The 23205-nt window shown below is 44.9% G+C and overlaps 1 protein-coding gene across 1 annotated transcript in view; it reads right to left on the bottom strand.

Annotated features, from left to right (window-relative positions):
• Window positions 1-23205, bottom strand: part of EML3 (EMAP like 3) — a 194096-nt gene that overhangs the window by 156456 nt on the left and 14435 nt on the right. The window contains exon 4 of the mRNA XM_044270888.1: window positions 14992-15261. Within this exon, the coding sequence (XP_044126823.1) occupies window positions 14992-15261 (270 nt within the window). The remainder of the gene's footprint in view (window positions 1-14991; window positions 15262-23205) is intronic.

Here is a 23205-nt window from a genome sequence, read left to right as displayed (position 1 = left end):
TTTACTAAAATAACATGTAAGGCTACTTTCACAGTGGCGTTTTGGTTTCCGTTTGTGAGATCCGTTCAGTTTTGCCCTTAATCCATTCTGAATGGATAAGGATCCGCTCAGAATGCATCAGTTTGGCTCCGTTCCGTCTCCATTCCGCTTTGGAGGTGCTGCTTGCAGCGTTTTGGTCTTCGTCTGACGAAACTGAGCCAAACGGATCCATCCTGACACACAATGTAAGTCAATGGGGATGGATCACTTTTCACTGACACAATAGAAAACGGATTTGTCCCCCATTGACTTTCAATCGTATTCAAGACGGATCCGTTTTGGCTATGTTAAAAATAATGCAAACGGATCTGTTCTGAACGGATGCATGGGTTGTATTATCTGAACGGATGCGTTTGTGCAGATCCATGACAGATCCACACCAAATGTGAGTGTGAAGGTAGCCTAAAGTTCTGTCTGCAGCACTTGCATGTTCATGGGGAAACATATTGGGGTTCATTTACAAAGAGTAGTTCACTGCCTGTATGGATACTAAAATGAAAAACAAACCTTTATCGGTAGGATAATTAAAACCCCAACCTGGGTGAGGTGCCCTTTGTATCACAGGCACTAACCTCACTAAGAATCTACCGAGCACTTTACATTAGGTGGGCACTTGTATGTGTTTAGCCACCTCCAAATGAATGTTGCGCAGTACATGGAGGCATTAGAGAAAATTGTATAACAGGGGCTTGAGTGGACTAATTTCCTGGTGATGTAGGTTACACAAGCACGAAATAGCTCAAATTACAGATCAAATAACTTATTCAATTGACCTGATGCCCCAAAAAGTTCTACTTCTGATAATGGTGAAATGCCTCAAAAAACAAATGTAGACTTTCTGTGCATTCGATCTGTTAGGGCTGTTGACTGGCTATATCTGTGCTAATCTAGTTTGAATACTTCTATGTTGCTAACTAAATCGATCTATTCCTGCTCAACGCGTTTTACCATCCTTTTGAGCTGGATCATCAGGAGCCGAGGATATGAAAGCAACCACTTCAAGCTAATATTTGAGAACACACTCAGTGTCAAGTTGTGGCCTCAACTGATATCATATCAAGCACGTAGAGAATGGAGAACGCGGCCCCCTCTGGTGGTGTGAGGCCGCGCGTCCGGCTCTGCGGTACTGTGAAAGTGAGTACAGAGGCTGGCCATTTTATCAATAGGAGAGAGCTTGTTTCACACAGTAGTAAAAATACTTTACACACAAAGCCAGTTATGTGCGCAGTTTAGGATACATGAGGGGACACATAGGGCCATGAGGGGGACCAGCATAAGATGCTATATGTGTGTCTTATGCTGGCTCCCCTCATGGCCCTATGTGTCATAGCACACATCCCCTATAACAGTGCCATCCACAAGTCCCCCATAAGTGTCCTCCACAGATCCCCCATAACAGCGTCCTCCACAGATCCCCCCCATAACAGCGTCCTCCACAGATCCCCCCCATAACAGCGTCCTCCACAGATCCCCCCCATAACAGCGTCCTCCACAGATCCCCCCCCATAACAGCGTCCTCCACAGATCCCCCCCATAACAGCGTCCTCCACAGATCCCCCCCATAACAGCGTCCTCCACAGATCCCCCACATAACAGCGTCCTCCACAGATCCCCCACATAACAGCGCCATCCACAGATCCCCCACATAACAGCGCCATCCACAGATCCCCCACATAACAGCGCCCTAATCGCAATCGCAAAAAATTCCCATATCGTGCAGCCCTAGTTCCCACCGTGAAGCATGGAGGAGGAGGCGTGATGGTGTGGGGGTGCTTTGCTGGCGACACTGTTGGGGATTTATTCAAAATTGAAGGCATACTGAACCAGCATGGCACCACAGCATCTTGCAGCGGCATGCTATTCCATCCGCTTTGCGTTTAGTTGGACCATCATTTATTTTTCAATAGGACAATGACCCCAAACACACCTCCAGGCTGTGTAAGGGCTATTTGACCATGAAGGAGAGTGATGGGGTACTGCGCCAGATTACCTGGCCTCCACAGTCACCGGACCTGAACCCAATCGAGATGATTTGCGGTGAGCTGGACCGCAGAGTGAAGGCAAAAGGGCCAACAAGTGCTAAGCATCTCTGGGAACTCCTTCAAGACTGTTGGAAGACCATTTCAGGTGACTACCTCTTGAAGCTCATCAAGAGAATGCCAAGAGTGTGCAAAGCAGTAATCAAAGCAAAAGGTGGCTACTTTGAAGAACCTAGAATATGACATATCTTCAGTTGTTTCACACTTTTTTGTTATGTATATAATTCCACATGTGTTAATTCATAGTATTGATGCCTTCAGTGTGAATCTACAATTTTCATAGTCATGAAAATAAAGAAAACTCTTTGAATGAGGTGTGTCCAAACTTTTGGTCTGTACTGTATATAAACACTGGGTTAATGTTCTAGGATGATATCTGTGTGGATGCTCTATTATTACAATATGCATGATATGGTCCAACTAGATACCTGTATTTCTGATGTGATGACCAGCTCCAGAGATTTTGTCAGTGGAGCGATGCCTATATCGTTAGGCCCCTATATGTAACCTTTTGTCTTTAATATGATTCATGTTCTCAGACCCATTTGTATATCACAGGGTTCGTTTCAAATAGGTACCCTTTACATGTCTCCTCGCCCCGTATACTAATTGATCTTTTACCTACCCCCCTTCTTGTTTCTATAATCACCGATGGCCATCCTGCTTCGCTCCAATTGAGTGCGGAGTAAATTATTCTGCCTCCTCTGACCGGCCTCCGCAGCGTGATTGGCTCATCGACACTCAAGGGCACGAAATAGACTTCTTAAAGGGGTTCTCCGGGAATTAAGAAAATTAAAATGCTTAAATATTGCTTTATAATAAATATATTCCCAAATACCTTTCATTATTTATAATGGCTCATTTTATCTCGGGAGCAATCTTCAGGGGAAACAAAATGGTTGCTTTCATATCCTCGGCTCCTGATGATCCAGCTCAAAAGGATGGTAAAACGCGTTGAGCAGGAATAGATCGATTTAGTTAGCAACATAGAAGTATTCAAACTAGATTAGCACAGATATAGCCAGTCAACAGCCCTAACAGATGGAATGCACAGAAAGTCTACATTTGTTTGAGGCATTTCACAATTATCAGAAGTAAATCTGATTTTTGGGCTTGGCTGACTTTTTGGGGCATCAGGTCAATTGAATAAGTTATTTGATCTGTAATTTGAGCTATTTCGTGCTTGTGTAACATACATCACCAGGAAATGAGTCCACACACACCCCTGTTATACAAGGAGTTGGCTAAACACATACAAGTACTCACCTAATGTAAAGTGCTCAGTAGATTCTTGGCGAGGTTAGTGCCTGTGACACAAGGGGCACCTCGCCCCGGTTAGGGTTGTAATTATTCTACCAATACAGGTTTGTTATTTAATATTTTAGCATGCATACAGGCAGTGAACTACTTACAATTAGGATACATCATCAATTTTATATCAAGACACGGAGGCTCCTATCGCTTAACCCTTTCTTTACTGAAACCACACAGCAGCAAAGAAAAAGGAATATAACCATCAGTACCCTAGATGATAACTCCTCCCACCCGTAGCCCCAGTATAAAGGGACCCCTCCAGCTAGGATCTTCCTCTTTTTCTTTGCTGCTGCCACCTCAGCTAAGTACCTACTGAACATATTTATTTGTATAGTTTGTTCATCCCATTTATTGGTCTGTTCTATTCGTTTTATCCTGCTTTTGCTTTCCCCTGAGTGCATATATATATTTATGTTCTATTTATTGTCTTTGTCTGTTTTGTCCCGGCAGTCCCTCTTGCTGGAGACATAGTTCTTATTTGCGGTTCTATTTTTTGTTATTCCAGCTTTTGTTGAGCCCTGCGGCATCTATCCCGCCATCTTCCCCCCCCCCCCTCTTTTCTTATCCCTCTGGTAGGTGTACCTCTCCTCTCCGTCCCCATCGTGCACTCCTTCTATTCGGCACCTAGATCTCGCGAGATTTCGGGCGCCATTTTGATTTAGTCTTCTCCGGCATTTGGCTCTCCGCGCTATGCCGGGTGCCCGAGATCTCGCAGTGTCTGTAGGCGAGATCTCAGGCGCCATTTTAGTTTCCTCACCGGCAGTTTGTGCTCTTCGTCCATAGTGTGCCGGCCCCTTCACCTGCCACCCATTTCTATCGGTATTCTTTTTATCACCCCACTATTCCTCTCACTAATCGCTAGCTTGGGGTGACTTACTCCTGCTCCTCATGTCTTCCCAACACCCCGATGTTAACCCCTCACCTGCCCTAGTTTTGCAGGACCCATCCACCAGGCCATCTCCTATCTCCCCTCCTGACAGGGGGGTCATGCTATCCCCATCAGAAGCTCAGGCCTTGGCCCTCCAGCAGTCTATATCTAATGCCATCATGACTGCTATGGGCTCTATGTCTTCTGTCCTCACTCACTCCATTTCGCAAGTTCTTATTGCCCAACCGCCAACTGCTAGCCTAAGTAAATGATGGCTTAGATCCATCCAATGAGAGCGCACTCAGATCACGCAAACGAGCCTGTCCGCACCAGGCAGAAAAAGCACGGCAATGGAAATCTGCCCGAACGCAGCCCACGACGGATGCTGACTCTGATATAGAGTCTGAGGAGGAGGCACATTCTCTTGAGGACCTGAGGGATGTCAGGGTGGACCCCATTGCAACACTGATAGATGCCCCGTCAGGTTTACTGCCTACTGGCTCGCATCCTGACCTAGCCGCAGCTTCATCCTTTTCCCTTAAGGATCCTGCAGATGAGCCTTTATTTGACCCAGATACGCTGCACCACCCTAGATCAGCGGAGTGGCTTCCAGCGACTCATGTGGCTCAATATAACTATGGTCCGTAAACCTCTTAGCAAAGAGGCGCAGAATAAATTAAGGGCGGAATGCCCGCGTCCACAAATACCAAACAAGGTATGGGATACGCCTGTGGTCGACCCAGATGGTCCAGTTTTTATCCAAAACTGGTTTCAATCCTCGTAGACCTCTAGACTCGGCCTTACGTGCCTGTCAGGATAAATTGCTAGACGTCATGGGGCCATTAGCTAAGATTTTCAATTCACTGGATGGATCCAGCGTGCCATCTACATCGCTGGGAACGTCAACACTTCCCTAGCGATTGAAAGGCATAAAGCCATCGTCATGAAGATTGAGCCAAACTTGGCCTTGACCGAAACAGGCAAAGATGCCCAGGGACTTCTCTTCGGAGATTCCTTCATAAAAGATTTAGGGAAGTTTGTGGGGGCCTTCACAGCCTTTGACAAGGCCCAGTCGTCCATACGTAGGGTCTTCAATAATAATTTTTACCACCAGGGCCGGCAGATCTAGGGGCCGTCTGTCCGGCCGCTCTTCCTTCCAGACCCATGGTACGGGTCGAGGCTCCTTCACCCACAGTTCCTCGCTCCAGGACCAGAGGCATCAACCAACCTTTTTTCCCTCCTGGGGTGGCCCGGGACGTTTCCGAGGGAATCCAAGCTCCAGGAGACCATACGGCGAGTCCTCGTCCTCTAATAGATTCTTCGACTGTTTGCGTAGGGGGCAGACTCAGTCTATCCACGGTTCAAGGTTTTTAGACAGACCTGATGCGCACCCCTCTAGACCTGCCCCCTCCACATCCAGGGATACTCTCCGTGTCGGTGCGTGCTCTAGTAAACATATCGAGCAGCCTGGGGATCTTGGACTCGTTGGTGCAGTGTTCGGAATCTGGATCCCGTTGAAGCACCTGTGACGGACATTTTGAGATTCATTACCTCCCTTTTTGAGGAAGGGAAAGCTTATTGCACTATCAATCTTTTCCGGTCGGCGATTTCTTCCAGACCATGGTTTTGACGGATGCCCAGCAGGCCAACATCCTTTGGTTTGCCGTTTATTGAAGGGTTCTCGTCTGTCCCGTCCACCGAGACCTCGTTTTACGACTTCTTGGGATGTTTCCTTCGTCCTTACTTTCCCGGCCAACTGGCCGGCTAACCCGGATCTTTCGCTTCGCCAATTGTCTGCGAAATTGGTGACCCTGCTCTGCCTCATCTTTTGCAAGAGGGTGTCGGATGTTTGTGCGTTGGACTAAGACGCCCGCTCTTTTACCCCGGATGGAGTTACCGTTAACATTTCTCGTCGGACTAAGACTTTTATTCGGTCGGTTTCCTATCCCGCCTTTCCTTCTTCGCCATCGCTATGTCCAGTCTCCTGTTTGAGAGAATATGAATCTCGTATGGCGACTCTTCGTTCGTCGCGTTTCTCCCAATTATTCATTTCTTTCCGACGGCCCTTCTTCCCGGTCACTAGTGTTACCCTCTCTCGTTGGGTTAAATGCATTCTTTCCCTTGCAGGCATTGACACTTCCATTTTCACTGCACATTCCGTCAGGGGTGCAGCCGCCACATCTATGGCGGTGTCTGGAGCGCGGCTTGAAGATATTCTCAAACTGGCGGATTGGTCGCGTGTTTCTACATTTGGAGAATTCTATTTTCGACCATCACCTCATGCAATCTCTTCCATCATGAATACACTTTAAACTTGCAATAGGAGCCTCCGTGTCTTGATATAAAATTACAGGATTTTCCTAACTTATGACGTAAAGTCCTGATTTTATAAAAGACACGGAGACGAGTATTGCCCCACCCGTTTCCCTCCCGTAGATGTTATATAATTATTTAATTGATTATCTCCTGTAAGATGTATATATGGTGTTAATGCTGTGTCACTTTTTGACCTGTAAGTGCCTCGGTTGTAACTTACTTACACTACTTACACTATGCCTGGTTTCGTGTTTTGTTTTTTCTCTGTAGGTTGAATACTATCGTCCACAGAGGGCATGATCCAGCCAGTTTTATCGTTCATGGTCCGAGCGATTCGTCGGTTCAACCAGTTTTCGTGATCCAGCGCTGTTTGTTCCGTTGCGCGATGGCGGAGGTTCCGGTTCAGGTTTTGTCAAGTTGGTGTCAGGACGTCAAAGAAAGAGGAAGATCCTAGCTGGAGGGGTCCCTTTATACTGGGGCTACGGGTGGGAGGAGTTATCACCTAGGTTACTGATGGTTATGTTCCTTTTTCTTTGCTGCTGTGTGGTTTCAGTAAAGAAAGGGTTAAGCAATACTCATCTCCGTGTCTTTCATAAAATCATGACTTTACGTCATAATTTAGGAAAATCATGTACTTATATCTTGTTTAGAAATGTTTTTTCATTTGCAAAGACTGGCATTTTACGCTGGTCTCTTATTTCCCTGTACTACAGGAGGATGTGCCTAATTTATTAGGGGCACTTCTTCATGAGCCTGGAATGAGGAACTACTCTGCTCCCTGAGTGGAGCTGTTTTTTGCTGAAAAGTATATGCCTGTTTCCAGACGTAAATGCTAGTAAATTTGCTGGGGCCAAAGTCCGGAGAGACACCCACCACACTCAAGTGGCGATGACAGACTAAAAATGCCTGTGCAACAAAATACTGTTGCATGGGCAATTAAAAAGTCACGAAAAGGGGTTTTGTGACATTTATACCCCAAAATCTGGTATAGGAATATTAGTAAATGACCCCCCATTGTTCCTCAGCCACATTATGTGTATAGACATCTTAACCCTTTCCTACTTCAGATTCTTCTGGTTTGTCCATTAAATACATGTATCTCTGCAGGAATAAAAATGGTGCACAACTTTCATAATTATTGTCCACACAACTTATGGCATTTACTAGTGTACATTATGCCAATTCTCTTACATTTGATTAGAAAAATGAGCCCCAATGTGTTTTATCAGGTGGATCCATAATCCATGAATACATCCCATATTATATTCGGGCTATATGCCAACACCACTGCATTGCTGCCAACAGCTACAGTGGGGAACAGAAGTATTTGAACGCCCTGCGATTTTGCAAGTTCTCCCACTTAGAAATCAAGAAGGGGTCTGAAATTCACATTGTAGGTGCATTACCACTCTGAGAGACAGAACTAAAGTGTATGATTGTTAAATAATTTATTTGTCTTGCACTGCTGAAGTATTTGAACACCTGAGAAAAGCCGGAATTAGACTTACCGGTAATTCATTTTCCACAAATCCACCATGATGGCCCAGAGAGATTGACCCCTGACCTCTGTAGGGGCAGGGACAGAGAAATTAAAAGAACCCCTCCCATCACCATTCACCAGTGAGTTCCAGATTATAGTGCCACAACCACCGGTTACGAAGTGAAACAACTCAAGGTTTTTTTTGTTGGTTTTTTGGTATTAACTCATACCAAGTCATTACAATAATATTTGGGTGGGATATCATGCCGTCATGGTGGATTAGTGGAAAATGAATTACTGGTAAGTCTAATTCCGGCTTTCCACTTCACCACCATGACGGCCCAGAGAGACATAACAGATTATATACGTCTTAGGGTGGGGCAATGGCCTGTAGGACCTTGCGACCAAAGGCCAGGTCGGAAGACCTGGATAAGTCGAGTCTATAATGTCTGATGAAAGTGTTTATACTGGACCAGGTTGCGGCCCGGCATATCTGATCTAGGGAAGCTCTTGCCCTTTCAGCGAATGAGGCAGATATGGCTCTCGTTGAGTGAGCCCGAATGACGTCTGGACAACTGATGCCTTCAATCTTGTAGCAGTCTGTAAATAGCCTGTTTTTCCCATCGGGCAATGGTAGATCTGGAAGCTGCCTTCCCCTTATTTTTACCACAGAAGAGTACTAGTAAATTGTCCACCTTTCTTAGGATTCTAGTGACCTCTAGGTATTTTAGTACTATTCGTTTGACTTCCAGGGTATGGAAACGTTCCTCTCCAGAATTTTTAGGATTCTAACAAAAGAAGGGAAGAATGATCTCCTGGTTTCTATGGAAGTCTGTTACTACCTTTGGCAAAAACGTCGGGTCTAGCCTCAAGGTAATTCGATCCTCCTGGATTGTGAGGTATGGTTGTCTTATTGACAATGCTTGGATCTCGCTGAGTCTTTTTGCTGATGTTATAGCTATAAGAAAAGCCACCTTCTGAGAAAGATGCTTCAGGGAACTCGAGTCCAAGGGTTCGTAAGGTGGACCTGTGAGTCCCCTAAGGACAGTGTTTAAGTCCCAGGTAGGCACCCTTGATTTGAGAGATGGTCTTAGTCTGGCTGCAGACCTCAGGAATCTTTGGATCCATCTATGGCTGGCTAATTCAGAATCAAAATAGGCACTAAGCACTGAGACCTGGACTCTAAGGGTAGAAGGATTTAACCCTGACTTTAGTCCTTTTTGCAGGAAGTCCAGGATCCGCTGTATATTTGGTTTAGTCTGGTCTGGGGCTGTCATCTGACCAGGTGCAGAATCTTTTACAGATTTTAAAATAAATGGAGTTAGTCACCTTCTTTCTGCTGGCCTTCAAGGTAGATATAACACCCTCTGAGAGACCTCTGCATCTTATAAGGTCGGACTCAGGATCCAAGCCGAGAGGTTGAAAATTTCCGGATGAGGTTGGAGAACCGGCCCCTGGATCAGGATATCCTTCCTCCTTGGGAGAATAAATGCTTCCTGTGGGGAGAGGTTGGTTAGAATCGAGAACCAGCTCCTCTTTGGCCAGTATGGGGTGACCAGGATTACTCTGGCCCTGTCCCTGATGATTTTTTGGAGAACCTTTGGGATTAACGCGAACGGAGGGCAGGCATATGCAAGATCCCAGTTCCAGTGCAGGGAGAAGGCGTCTATAGCTAGGGGCCTGTCCCTCGGGTTTAGGGAGCAAAAGGTTGATACCTTTGCGTTTTTCCTTGTAGCAAATAGATCTACCAGTGGGAGGCCCTATCTCTGGACAATTAGATTGAAGAGGTCGGTGCTTATAGACCATTCCCCCTGGTCTGTGGTGGTCCTGCTGAGGAAGTCCGTCACGCTGTTTAGGCTTCCTTTTAAATGAATTGCAGATATTGACTTTACATTTTTTTTCCCCCCAAAGGAAGATTTTTCTGGACAGACCTTCTAGGTTTTTGAGACAGTGTGCCCCCCTGATGCTTGAGGTAGGATACGGTTGTTACATTGTCTGAATAGATCTTTATATGTCGGTTCCTTAGTTTTGGAGCGGCTGCTCGTATTGTCTCCAAAACTGCCCTGAGCTCCCTGTAGTTTGAGGACTGAGCTGCAATTTTCGGAGGCCAGTCTCCCTGGTAGAGGTCGGAGTATATTTTTGCGCCCCACCCTTTTACGCTGGCATCGGTCTGAACATGCACTGCTGGGGTTTTGAGGCAGACCATGCCCTTCTTTAGATTTGTTTGTTTGAAGCCACCACCGGACTGAAGATTTTATGTGGCCCGGGATCAGGATTTTCCTGTCCAAAGAGGACAGATGCTTGTCCCATTTTCTTATAAGCCAGGACTGAAGGGCCCTGTAATGGGCCTGGCACCAAGGGACTGCTACCATGCAGGCTGTCATCTGACCTAACAGGCTCATTGTTTCTCTGAAAGAGAAGAAGCGACGTCCTAGGAAGGCCCTGATTAATGATTGAAGGTTCTGGATTCTTTCTGCTGGAAGGAAGGCTGTTTGTTTTACAGAATCCAGCAAAACCCCTAGGAATTTTACCTTGGTATCCAGAACTAGGGATGACTTTTTTAGGTTTATCCCCCAACCTAGAGCTGTCAGAAGGGAACAGAATATCTCTCCATCTGCTATAGACTGATCCACCCTGTTTGAAATCAGTAAAAAGTTGTCTAGGTAAGGAACGACAGTCACCCCCTGAGACCTCAGGGAGGCGTCCATCTCTACCACCCGCTTCGTGAAAATCTCTGGGGCTGAGGCCAACCGAACTGGAAATGGTGAACGGACCCTCTGTGATCCCTTAATGCAAAACGTAGGAGCCTCTGAGACTGGGTGTGAATAAGAACATGATAATATGCGTCCTTCAGGTCGATCGTACAGAGGAACGCGTCTTTTTGAATTAAAGGAATGGTAGAATTTAGGGATTTCATCTTGAACCTGTTGGTCTTCACACTAAACATAGCTGCCTCCCAGGATTTTTTTTTATAAACTGTCTGCCTTCCTTTCTGTGGTGTCCCTTAACTGACAGGAGTCCTCGAATAGTAGCAAGGTTTTCTTATTAACTTTGGCCACCAGGACCTCAATTCTGGGGACTTCGTCAGAAATCTTAGAGTCTGACGGGTCAAATACATGGCGGTTCCTGAGTTTCTTGGAAATCCCTAGTTTCTTTTCTGGATGGGCCCATTCATCCATCACCATCTCCTTAATGTTTTCATTTATGGGGAATACACGTGTCACCACCAAACATCTGAGAAGCTCTAACAGATGCCTTTCAGAACCTCCTCCTTGAGCTTCCTTGTGTTTTGCTTTCATTTTCTCATCTCGTTAGCCTCTCTCAGCTGTCATGTAGTTGCACTGATTGCATCCCTTTAAATCCCTTCCCAGACTGCTTCACTTTGCGGTTTATATTCCTTCCTGGAGTGTGTGCATACTGATCCTACTTCTGAGTCTTCTACAGATAAGTTTTGTTCATTCATTTGTGTTTTTCTGTTTGGTGACCCTGACTCCCTCCGTATATAGTGTAGGGAGCCGGTGGTCGTGTCCCCTCACTATTATAGGGTGTTCAGGTGTTATACAGTCGAGGTACTGCGATCATCTGATCATCTACCATTGGGATTTTCGCATAGGCTGAGCAGTCAGGGAGAGTGCCAGGTCTGATGCAGGGCTTTTCCCTTTTTTGGATACAGTCAGTCGGATATTCATTTTGTGTCTTCTAGTTTCCTGTACACCTTCCGTGACAACACGGGAGCGCCTGACCTTCAATCCCCCAAACATCTCTTCCTGAAATGTATGGGGTCGCTGGATGTCCTCCACCCCCATTGTATCCCTGACCGCCTTTAAAAGGTCACTCATCTCGCTAGGAGTGAAGAAGAATTTTTTAGAGTGCTCGACAATCTCGCCCTCAGATAGGGGGTACTCATCATCCTCTTTTTTGGAGGATGAGGCATCGCCCTCCAAATCCTCGGAGTCTGAGGAGGAAATGTCCGCCATCCTGGGCCGTTTGAGTGGGCGAGACCCCAACGTATCTTCACGGAGGGAGGCCAGAGTAGATTTAACTTCCTCCTGAATCATAGATCTAAACTCCTGCATCATTGATGGTTGTTCTTCTCGAACTAACTTGGCAATACAATCCTTGCAAAGTTTCTTAGCATAATCATCGGGAAGCCTGACGGAGCACTGGATGCATCTGGCGGTCTTCCTCTGCTTTTTTAAAGCAAGTTTGGCCTAAAGTGAGAGAGCAGCCCATCAATTTTGTGTTAATCTAGTATAGGTGCATAAACATTTAGTTGCAGTATACCAGAAGCCCCCAGGGGGAGGGGGGCTCATACCAGTGGTTATCAGGACAGTATACTAAGGCTCCCTTCTCCACTGGCCTCACATCTGTCACATCTGGGCTACTCACACAGAGGCGCTCTGGAGCGGTCAGCTCCTTCTGCTGCAGTTCCTTCTCCTGGTTCGACATGTCCGGTGATGCGGAGAGTGATGCAGAGAGCGCAGCGGGAAAGTGCTTGTGAGCTCTTTTTGAAAAAGATGTCCACTTCCGGGTTTCGACCAGCGGCCCGGAAGTGACGTCAGATTCGCGCGCCTGTGCAGATCGTCCTTCCGGTCAGCTACCTACACGGGGAGGTAGGCGACCCAGTGGCAGATCAGGGCAGGCCTCCCACAACAGGGAGCGTGACCGTGGCGTCTCCCTGTCAGCTTAGGAACTACATCTGCCGGAGAGCAGGGGACGCGGTCCTGGATGAAAAAAAATCCACAAGGGAGGCAATATATACCGCCGACGCATTCACCCAGGTAAAGAAAAATAAGTAAATAAATAAATAAATAAATAAAGAAAGAAAGAAAAGAGGTCCACTTAACCTCCCTGAAAGCCAGAGAGGACTTTTCTCTATCCTGACCACTATAGGGGCAGGAACACACTGGTGAATGGTGGTGGGAGGGGTCCTTTTAGCTTATCTCTGTTCCTGCCCCTACAGAGGTCAGGGGTCAATCTCTCTGGGCCGTCATGGTGGTGAAGTGGAAATCAGTGTTAATATTTGGTACAGAAGCCTTTGTTTGCAATTACAGAGGTCAAACGTTTCCTGTAGTTCTTGACCAGGTTTGCACACACTGCAACAGGGATTTTGGCCCACTCCTCCACACAGATCTCCTCTAGATCAGTCAGGTTTCGGGGCTGTCGCTGAGCAACACGAAGTTTCAGCTCCCTCCAAAGATGTTTTATTAGTTTTAGGTCTGGAGACTGGCTAGGCCACTCCAGAACCTTGATATGCTTCTTACAGAGCCACACTTGGTTATCCTGGCTGTGTGCTTTGGGTCGTTTTCATGTTGGAAGACCCAGCCACGACCCATCTTCAATGCTCTGACTGAGGGAAAGAGATTGTTGCTCAAATACTCACAATAAATTGCCCCATTTATCCTCTCCTTAATACAGTGCAGTCCTACTGTCCCCTTCGCAGAAAAGCACCCCCAAAGCATGATGTTACCACCCCATGCTTTACCGTAGGGATGGTGTTTTTGGGATGCCACTCATCCTTCTTTTTCCCCCCAAACACGACGAGTGAAGTTTAGACCATACTTTGGTCTTATCCGACCACACGACTTTCTCCCATGCCTCCTCTGGATCATCCAGAGGGTCATTGGCAAACTTCAGACAGGCCTGGACATGTGAAGACTTGAGCAGGAGAGCCTTCCGGGCAATGCATGATATGAAACTATGACGGTGTAGTGTTCTAACGACAGTGACCTTTGAAACTATGGTCACAGCTCTCTTCATGTCATTGACCAGCTCCTTCCTTGTAGTTCTGGGCTGATTCCTCACCTTTGTTATCATCAGTGATACCCCATGAGGTGAAATCTTGCATGGAGCCCCAGTCCGAGGGAGACTGACAGTCATCTTCCATTTCCCAACAATTGCTCCAACAGTTGATCTATTTTCACCAAGCTGCTTGGCAATTGCCCCGTAGCCCTTTTCAGCTTTGTGGAGGTCCACAATTTTGTCTCTGGTGTCTTTCAATAGCTCTTTGGTCTTGCCCATGGTAGTAGCTGGCATCTGACTGACTGTGGGGTGGACAGGGGTCTTTAAAGAGCTCAGATAGGTGCTACTAAGTTAGCTTAATGAGTGGAGTAGAGGTGGACCACAGTATCAGGTCTTTGAGAGACAGAATTCTTGCTGTTTCTCAGGTGTTCAAATACTTATGTTCAGCAGTGCAAGACAAATACATTCTTTAAAAATCATACAATGTGATTCCCTGATTTATTTATTTTTATTCTGTCTCTGAGAGTGGGATTGCACCTACAATGTGAATTTCAGACCCCTCCATGATTTCTAAGTGGGAGAATTTGCAAAATTGCAGGGTGTTCAAATACTTCTGTTCCTCACTGTATTTCATGCACATGAGACACAATGCAGGTGAAATGAAACAGAAGCAACAGGAGGACTGTACTAGTGCTGTAGGATGTCACTAGACCTTATAGATATGGATACAAGGTCAGAGAAGAGTTGTAAACCAGATCATGATAGATCATAAGGGGAAACACACACATAATAGGCTATTTCTATAGTGGATTTCACCCGGACCACATGTATTGTAGTATAAATTGCTGCAAATTTGTGGTGCAGAATCTGAGCTGCAAATCAACACAATTATACCATATCGGAACATGACCTATAGCAGGGATCAGCAACGTTCAGCACTCCACCTGTGGTAAAACTACAACTTTCAGCATGCTTGGCTTTTCTTGGAACTCCTATAAAATGAATGAAGCATGCTGGGAGTTATAGTTTCACAACAGCTGGAGTGCTGGAGGTTGCTGAGCCCTGACCTATAGGATCCACCATACCCATCATGGATACAGTAGAAAGTGAAGCCATGATGCCAATGTGAACTAAGCCTTGCTGGATATAATTAATTATACATTATGTCACTGCATGCATGGCACTGCACTTACAGCTCCTTCTTGTTCAGCTTCAGTGGCGTCACAGCATGTATATTAGCTCCGCTATCTTCGGGTGTCGGGCTCTGGAATACCTTTTCTACCTCTTCAGAGTCAGTAATTCCATCAGAATATTCCTTATTGAATGAATCATTCTCACAAGGTGCTGTCCCATCCATGGGATCTAGACTGTCCTTTGGTTCCTTATAAACCAAAGCCCATTCTGTTTGTGTTCCCACAGTACACAGTGCTGATCTATAATCCTGAGTTCTATCCAGGGGTTCACTGAAAAAAAAAAAAAAGAATATATTATGGTAAATTATGCTTCTGTGTAAGTGTGTCAATATCCATCAACCTCATTAGCTCCAGCAGAAAACAGCCGCTGGAGCTCTCTGGATCCGGCACTGCCAGATGTTACCACGATGCCTGCCATTAACATTGACTATAATGGCACACAGCGGAGATCTAGCTGAATTGCAGCATATTTTATCCAGGTAGCAGCCGGATCACCGCCAGATCCTATTATAGTCAATTGCAGTAACATCTAGGGTTGGGCAATAGCAAAATCTTTCCCATGATAACAATAATAAGAAATGCAGTGATATATATCACACATTGATTGTACAAATACCTATCCAGGGAGATGTTATACTGTATGGGGCCACAGGGAGACATACCGTATGGGGCCACAAGGAGATATTATACTATATGGAGTCCCAAGGAGACATTATACTGTATGATGCCACAAGGAGACATTATACTGTATGGGCTGGGTCACAGCAAGACATTATACTGTATGGGGCCACAAGAACACATTATACTGTATGATGCTTATACAGTATAATGTCTTTGTGTTGCAGCCATACATTATAGTGATGGCGAACCTTTTAGAGACCGAGTGCCCAAGCTGCATCCAAAATCCACATATTTATCGCAAACACAGCAATTTAACCTGAATACTGACATTTGGCAAAGCCTAATCTAGAAAGCTCCGACAGGCTGCGAGACACAAAGTGCAAAAAAAAAAAAAGAATTTTATTTAAAAAAATAAAAAATAAAATAAAAAAAGAAACGTTTAAAACACATTTAAAACAAAAAAGCGCCCAATTTAAATCATTTAAAATTTGCTAAAAATAGAAAAAATACGGTACATACTATCAAACAATCAAAAAGTTATAAGTACCCCAAAATGGTACCAATGAAAACGTCACCTCATCCCGCAAAAAACGAGCCCTCACTCAAGACCATAACCAGAAAAATTAAAAGAAATGTGGCTCTAAGAAACTGGCAACACAAAAACATGATTTTTTTTTCTCCAAAATGCTCTCATTGTGTAAAACATAAAAAATATTTGGTATCGCCTCGTCTGTAACAACCAGCTCTATAAAAATATCAGATGATCTACCCCATCAAGTGAACGCTGTAAAGAAAAATAAATTACACCAAAACAGCTTTTTTTGTCACCTCGCCTCCCAAAAATCATAATATCAAGTTATCCCAAAAAATCAAATTTAACCGAAAATGGTATAGATAAAATGTACTGTCCTGCAAAAGACAAGCCCTCAAACATCTACGTTGGCAGAAAACTAAAAATGTTATAGATATGGCAATGCAAAATATAAGTTTTTTTATAAAATTGGATTCTATAATACAAAAATGTATGAAAAAAAAAATAGAAATTTGGTATCGCCATAGTCATATCAACCTGCAGAATAAAGTTGTCATATCATATATACCAGATGTGAAAATTAAAAAAACTGATTGAATTTTTATTTTTCTCTACCTCACCTCCCAAGAAATGAGATGAGAAACAATCAGAAAGCCAAATGTACCCCCAAACACTACCAATAGAAACTACAGCTTGTCTGCAACAAAAAAGCCCTCATACAGCAAAGTCAACAAAAAATAAAAAAAAGTTATGGCTCTTTCTTTTCAAATTGCCGCTCCTTCCCTTCTAAGCCCTGGCATATGTCCAAACAGCCTTTTACAACCACAAATGGGGTGTTACTGTATTGAGGAGAAAATAGGTAGCAAATTGTGTGTTAATATTCTACCATTATTCCTTGTGAAAAAGAAAGTTTGGCCCTAAAGCACCATTTTCTTGCAAAAAAGAAAAAAAATCTTAATTTTTATTTTCACAGCCAAGTGACCTATTGGGTCAAAGTGCTCACTAAACCCCTTAAAAATTCCATGGGCGGCATAGTTTCCAAAATGTGGTCACTTTTTGGGGGTTTTCCACCTCAGAGTCTCTTCAAATGCAAATTCTGCACTCCAAAAACAATATGGTGCTCCTTACCTTCTGAGCACTGCCATGTGCCCATACAGCAATTAAAGACTGTAGATGGGACATTTATGTAAATTGCAGAATCAGGGTAATAAATATTGATGTTTGTTTTCTAGTTAACCCTTCATGAGTTATACGAAAAATAGATTAAATTGGGGGGGGGGGGGGGGGGAAAAATCGGGATTTTTTTTTTTAAATTGTCCATTTTGCTTTAATTCTCTCGGTATACCTAAAGGGATAACAGCATTTCTAAAATCAGTTTTCAATAGTTTGAGGGTGACTACAAACTATTTATGGGTGGTCTATAAAAACTGATTTGGGAAATTTTATTGAAAATGTCAAAAATTGCTTCTGAAATTCTAAACCTTCTAAAAAACAAGTAAAATAACATTACCAAAATGATGCCAGCATAAAGTAGACATATGGGAAATGTTAAGAACTATTTTATGAAGTATCACTATCTGTCTTAAAAGCAGAGAAATTCAAATTTATAAAATACTGAATTTTTCAAAAATTTGCATAAATTTGGGATTTTTTATAAATAAAGGTAAAAACATGCTAACTCATATTTACCGTAAAATAAAAATGATCACTTAATTTATCCTGCTAGGTGAACACCCAAAAAATTATATATATATATATATATATATATATATATATATATATATATATATATATATATATATAATGCCAGAATTTCTGGGGGGGTTGCATATCCACATCCCAAAAAATGGAATTAAGAGCTAACAAAAAGTTTTTCATTTTTCATACCCCAAAATTAGACCAATGTGTTCCTAACAAATGTTTCCACAAAAAAAATCAAGCACCAACACAGCTCCATAGAAAGAAAAATAAAAAAGTCAAAATCTATGCATGTACTGTATCTACAGTGAGGAACAGAAGTATTTGAACACCCTGCGATTTTGCAAGTTCTCCCACTTAGAAATCATGGAGGTGTCACGAGGGTATCGAGAACCACGCCTGACTCCGTTATACCCGGGGTCAGGAAGTCGCAGCGGTTGGCTGCACGCTCTATTTAAGATAGGGCTGTTTTCCTTATGGTAGCTTTCTGGGTTTGCTTTGCAAACCCTTTTGGCTCACTCAGGGATCCGTAGTCCTTCTCCTCAGCTGTTCCTTGTCCAGCACTCCCAAACCTCCTTATATTCCTCTCTCACACTTCTCTGGTTGCCAGAGATAGAGCTTCCTGCCTGGACATCTACTCTGACCCACTGGAGCTGTGTTGCTGCGTTCTGATATGGTTGTTTCAGAACGCTACCCTCCGGATCCCTGTTGGACCTTTGTGGACTGCTGTGGTCGCCCACCTGGGTGTTTGTGTTTGTTTGTATTTGTCTGTCCTCTCCCTGGTGTTTCCCTCTTAGTGCAGTGGTGCGGACTAGTGATCCCACCGGCCCGTTCACTATCCAGGGCTCATTTCAGGGAAAGCCAGGGTTTAGGCACGTGATCGCCGCACGGGTGAGGAACCTGTCTAGGGACGTCAGGTCAGTCAGGTGCCAGACGCAAGGTGAGTTAGGGGTCACCACCTTTCCCTCTCCCTTGGGCAGGGCTTTCCCTGTTTTCCTCCCTGTGTGTGACGCCGGTCATTACATTATCTCTGGCCCTTATTTTGTGTAGGTAAAAAAAAAAATATATATATATATATATTTTTACCTACTTAGAATCCAGTATGGATCAAATTGCTGCTCTGTCCAAACAATTTCGTGGCCTGTCTTTGGAGGTGGTAGAATTGAAGGCGTCGGTCCTCCAGCAACAGCAGCAATTACAACTGACCGCAAGCCCAGCTGTTGCTACTGGTAACCAGGTTGTTGCGGAACCCAAGGTCCCTCTCCCTGACAGATTTTCTGGGGGAAGGGACAAGTTTTTGACATTCCGTGAGGCCTGTAAATTATACTTTAAACTGCGCCCTTACTCCTCTGGTAATGAAGATCAGCGGGTGGGGGTTGTTATTTCCCTGCTGCAGGGGGACCCGCAGTCCTGGGCTTTCTCTTTACCTACTGATTCCCAGGCTCTTCGGTCAGTGGATGAGTTTTTCGGGGCCTTGGGTCTCATATATGACGACCCTGACCGAGTAGCACTGGCTGAATCAAGATTACGGAGACTCTTACAAGGAGAGCGGCCGGTAGAGGAGTATTGCTCTGAATTCCGTAGGTGGGCTACGGATACCCAATGGAACGACCCGGCTCTCAGGAGTCAGTTCTGCTCTGGGTTATCCGAGAGGGTTAAGGATGCGCTTGCATTATATGAGACCCCCTTTTCCCTTGATGCGGTTATGTCCCTTTCTATCCGTATAGAGAGACGCCTTAGGGACAGGTTGAAAGAACCGGAGAAATTGGTAACCCCTCCCAAGCAGCAGTTAGTCTGTACGGACTTAAACGAGCCTATGCAGCTAGGAGGAACTTCTCATCAGGTCCGTCCTCCTGAGGCTCGCCGTAGGCGTGGGGTTTGTTTTTTTTGTGGGGAGAGGGGTCATTTCATTAATGTCTGTCCTTCTTTCCTCAGAAACAAAAGACCGTCGGAAAAACTACTAACCCCAGGCTGTGTGGAGGATGTCAGCCGGGGGGTATACGTCTCCTCCATACGTACATCGCAATTTGTGTTGCCAGCGGTTATTATTTTTGGTGATAAGACGGAGACTATTTCTTTCTTTCTAGACAGTGGAGCAGGGGTAAATTTGATAGATGCCAATTTTGCCCGCTCTTTGGGTTTGTCTCTCTGTACGTTACAGAGACCCATTCCCATATTCGCTATTGATTCTGCTCCCCTGTCTCAGAGAAACCTCACCCACATCGTTCATAATTTACACCTTCGGGTAGGGGACCAACATAACGAGATGCTTTCAGGTTATGTTCTGGAGGGGCTTCCCACTCCGGTGGTGCTGGGCCTTCCCTGGTTGGTAGCGCACAATCCAGTGGTGGATTGGCAGGCCAGGGAGATATTGGAGTGGAGTGAGCAGTGCAGAGAAAATTGCTTAAATAGCAATTGCTTAGTCGCCTCCATAACTACCCTACCTACATTTATTTCGGATTTTGAGGATGTTTTTTCTGAGAAAGGTTGTCAGAAGTTACCACCTCATCGTCCTTATGATTGCCCGGTCAACCTTATTCCCGGCGCAAATTTACCCAAGACCAGGTTATATAATCTTTCGGGTCCAGAGAGACAAGCCATGAAAGAATATATCTCCGAGAGCTTGGCTAAGGGACACATCAGACCCTCTTCTTCACCCGTGGCTGCAGGGTTTTTCTTTGTTAAAAAGAAAGATGGGGGCCTGCGTCCTTGCTTAGATTTTCGCGAATTAAATCGGATAACCATCCGAGACCCATACCCTCTTCCTCTCATTCCTGACCTGTTTAATCAGATTGCGGGTGCTAGGTGGTTCTCCAAACTTGATCTTAGGGGGGCCTACAATCTGATTCGTATTAAGGAGGGGGATGAGTGGAAGACAGCGTTTAACACCCCTGAGGGGCATTATGAAAATCTAGTTATGCCTTTCGGTCTGACCAATGCTCCTGCCGTCTTCCAACATTTTGTTAATGACATTTTTAGTTATCTAATCGGCAGGTTTGTGGTAATATACCTAGATGATATTTTAATTTATTCGTCTGATCTGAAAACACATGAGGTGCATGTCAGACAAGTACTGCAGGTCCTACGGACGAATGAATTATATGCTAAGATTGAAAAATGTGTCTTCGCCGTTCAGGAGATACAATTCCTGGGTTATTTTTTATCTGCGTCAGGTTTCCGTATGGATCCTAGGAAGGTCCAGGCAATTTTAGATTGGGATCTTCCTGAGAACCTCAAAGCACTACAACGGTTCTTGGGCTTCGCGAATTTCTATAGGAAATTCATTAAAGATTATTCACTTATTGTAAAACCGCTTACTGACATGACTAGGAAGGGGACTGATTTTTCTAAATGGTCTGACGCCGCTAAAGTTGCTTTTTCCTCTCTAAAAGAGAGGTTTACCTCAGCACCTGTACTAGTCCAACCTGATGTCTCTCAGCCTTTTATTGTTGAAGTCGATGCGTCAGAGGTGGGAGTGGGGGCTGTGCTGTCTCAGGGTCCGTCTCCTGGCAAATGGCGTCCTTGTGCTTTCTTTTCTAAAAAACTATCTACAGCAGAAAAGAACTACGATATTGGCAATAGGGAACTATTAGCTATTAAACTTGCGTTTGAGGAGTGGCGTCACTTCTTAGAGGGGGCAGTCCACCCCGTCACTGTGATTACGGACCACAAAAATCTCCTGTACCTCGAATCAGCTAAGCGTCTCACCCCTAGACAGGCTAGGTGGTCGCTATTTTTTACCAGGTTTAACTTTGTGATAACCTATCGTCCTGGGGCAAAGAACACCAAGGCAGACGCATTATCTCGTTGTTTCCCTGGAGGGGGTACTGTGAGTGATCCGGTGCCCATTCTACAAAGAGGAGTGGTTGTCTCTGCGGTACACTCGGTTTTGGAGGGGAAGGTGCTAGAGGCCCAGGGGGACGCCCCGGTCTCTTGCCCCTCAGAGAAATTGTTTGTACCGTTGAACCTACGTTTCGAATTATTAAAGGAACATCATAATTCGGCACTTGCTGGGCACCCGGGTAGTAAAGCAACCTTGGAGCTATTGTCTCGTCGTTTTTGGTGGCCAAGGTTGCGTCAGGATGTATTGGATTTTGTGTCTTCTTGTTCTACCTGTGCGCGCGCAAAAGTTTCACATACACATCCTGCAGGGTCTCTATTACCACTCGTCATTCCCAGTAGACCGTGGACACATCTGTCAATGGATTTTATCACTGACTTACCTTTGTCTGCGGGTAAAACAGTTATTTTGGTAGTAGTGGACAGGTTTAGCAAAATGGCACACTTCATTGCGTTACCCGCACTACCTAATGCTAAGACTCTTGCTCAGGTATTCGTCAGTGAAATCGTGAAGCTTCACGGGGTCCCCTCCGATGTTGTTTCGGATCGGGGTACCCAGTTTATTTCAAAATTTTGGAAAGCTTTTTGTTCCCGTTTGGGGGTACACTTGTCCTTTTCCTCAGCTTTCCATCCTCAGTCGAATGGACAGACTGAGCGTACCAACCAAAACCTTGAGACATATCTAAGATGTTTTGTATCTGAAAACCAAGAGTTGTGGTCATCATATTTACCGTTAGCTGAGTTTGCCATAAATAATCGCCGTCAGGAATCCACTGGCAAGTCACCATTTCTTGGTGCATATGGTTTTCATCCCCAATTCTGTACTTTCAAAGAGGGGGGGTCTTCTGGGGTTCCCGAAGAGGAACGTTTTTCGTCATCTCTTTCATCGGTATGGCAGAAGGTGCAAGCTAACTTGAAAAATATGGGAGGTAAATACAAATGCATGGCTGATAAGAGACGGTCGCCAGGTCCGGACCTAGGAGTGAATGACTATGTGTGGTTGTCTACTCGGAATATTAAATTGAAGGTTCCCTCTTGGAAACTGGGTCCTAGGTTTATTGGCCCTTACAAAATTGTAGCCATCATCAACCCCGTGGCTTTTCGCCTGGAGTTACCTCAGACTTTTAAAATTCATAATGTTTTTCATAAGTCGTTACTCAAAAAATATGTTCCACCTCTAGAACCATCACCGCTGCCACCCCCTCCTGTTGTCGTGGATGGTAATCTAGAATTTCAGATATCCAAAATTGTTAATTCTCGTTGGGTCCGCCGCTCTCTTCAATATCTGGTGCATTGGAGAGGTTACGGTCCCGAGGAAAGAATGTGGGTTCCTGCGTCTGAGGTAAACGCCGACAGGTTAGTTCGGGTTTTTCATGCCTCTCATCCTGAGAGACCTGGTCCTGAGTGTCCGGAGGCCCCTCGTAGAGAGGGGGGTACTGTCACGAGGGTATCGAGAACCACGCCTGACTCCGTTATACCCGGGGTCAGGAAGTCGCAGCGGTTGGCTGCACGCTCTATTTAAG

This window comes from Bufo gargarizans, chromosome 10, assembly GCF_014858855.1.
Source record: "Bufo gargarizans isolate SCDJY-AF-19 chromosome 10, ASM1485885v1, whole genome shotgun sequence".
Lineage (NCBI taxonomy): Eukaryota > Metazoa > Chordata > Amphibia > Anura > Bufonidae > Bufo > Bufo gargarizans.
This window is presented reverse-complemented; position numbering and strand designations above follow the sequence as displayed.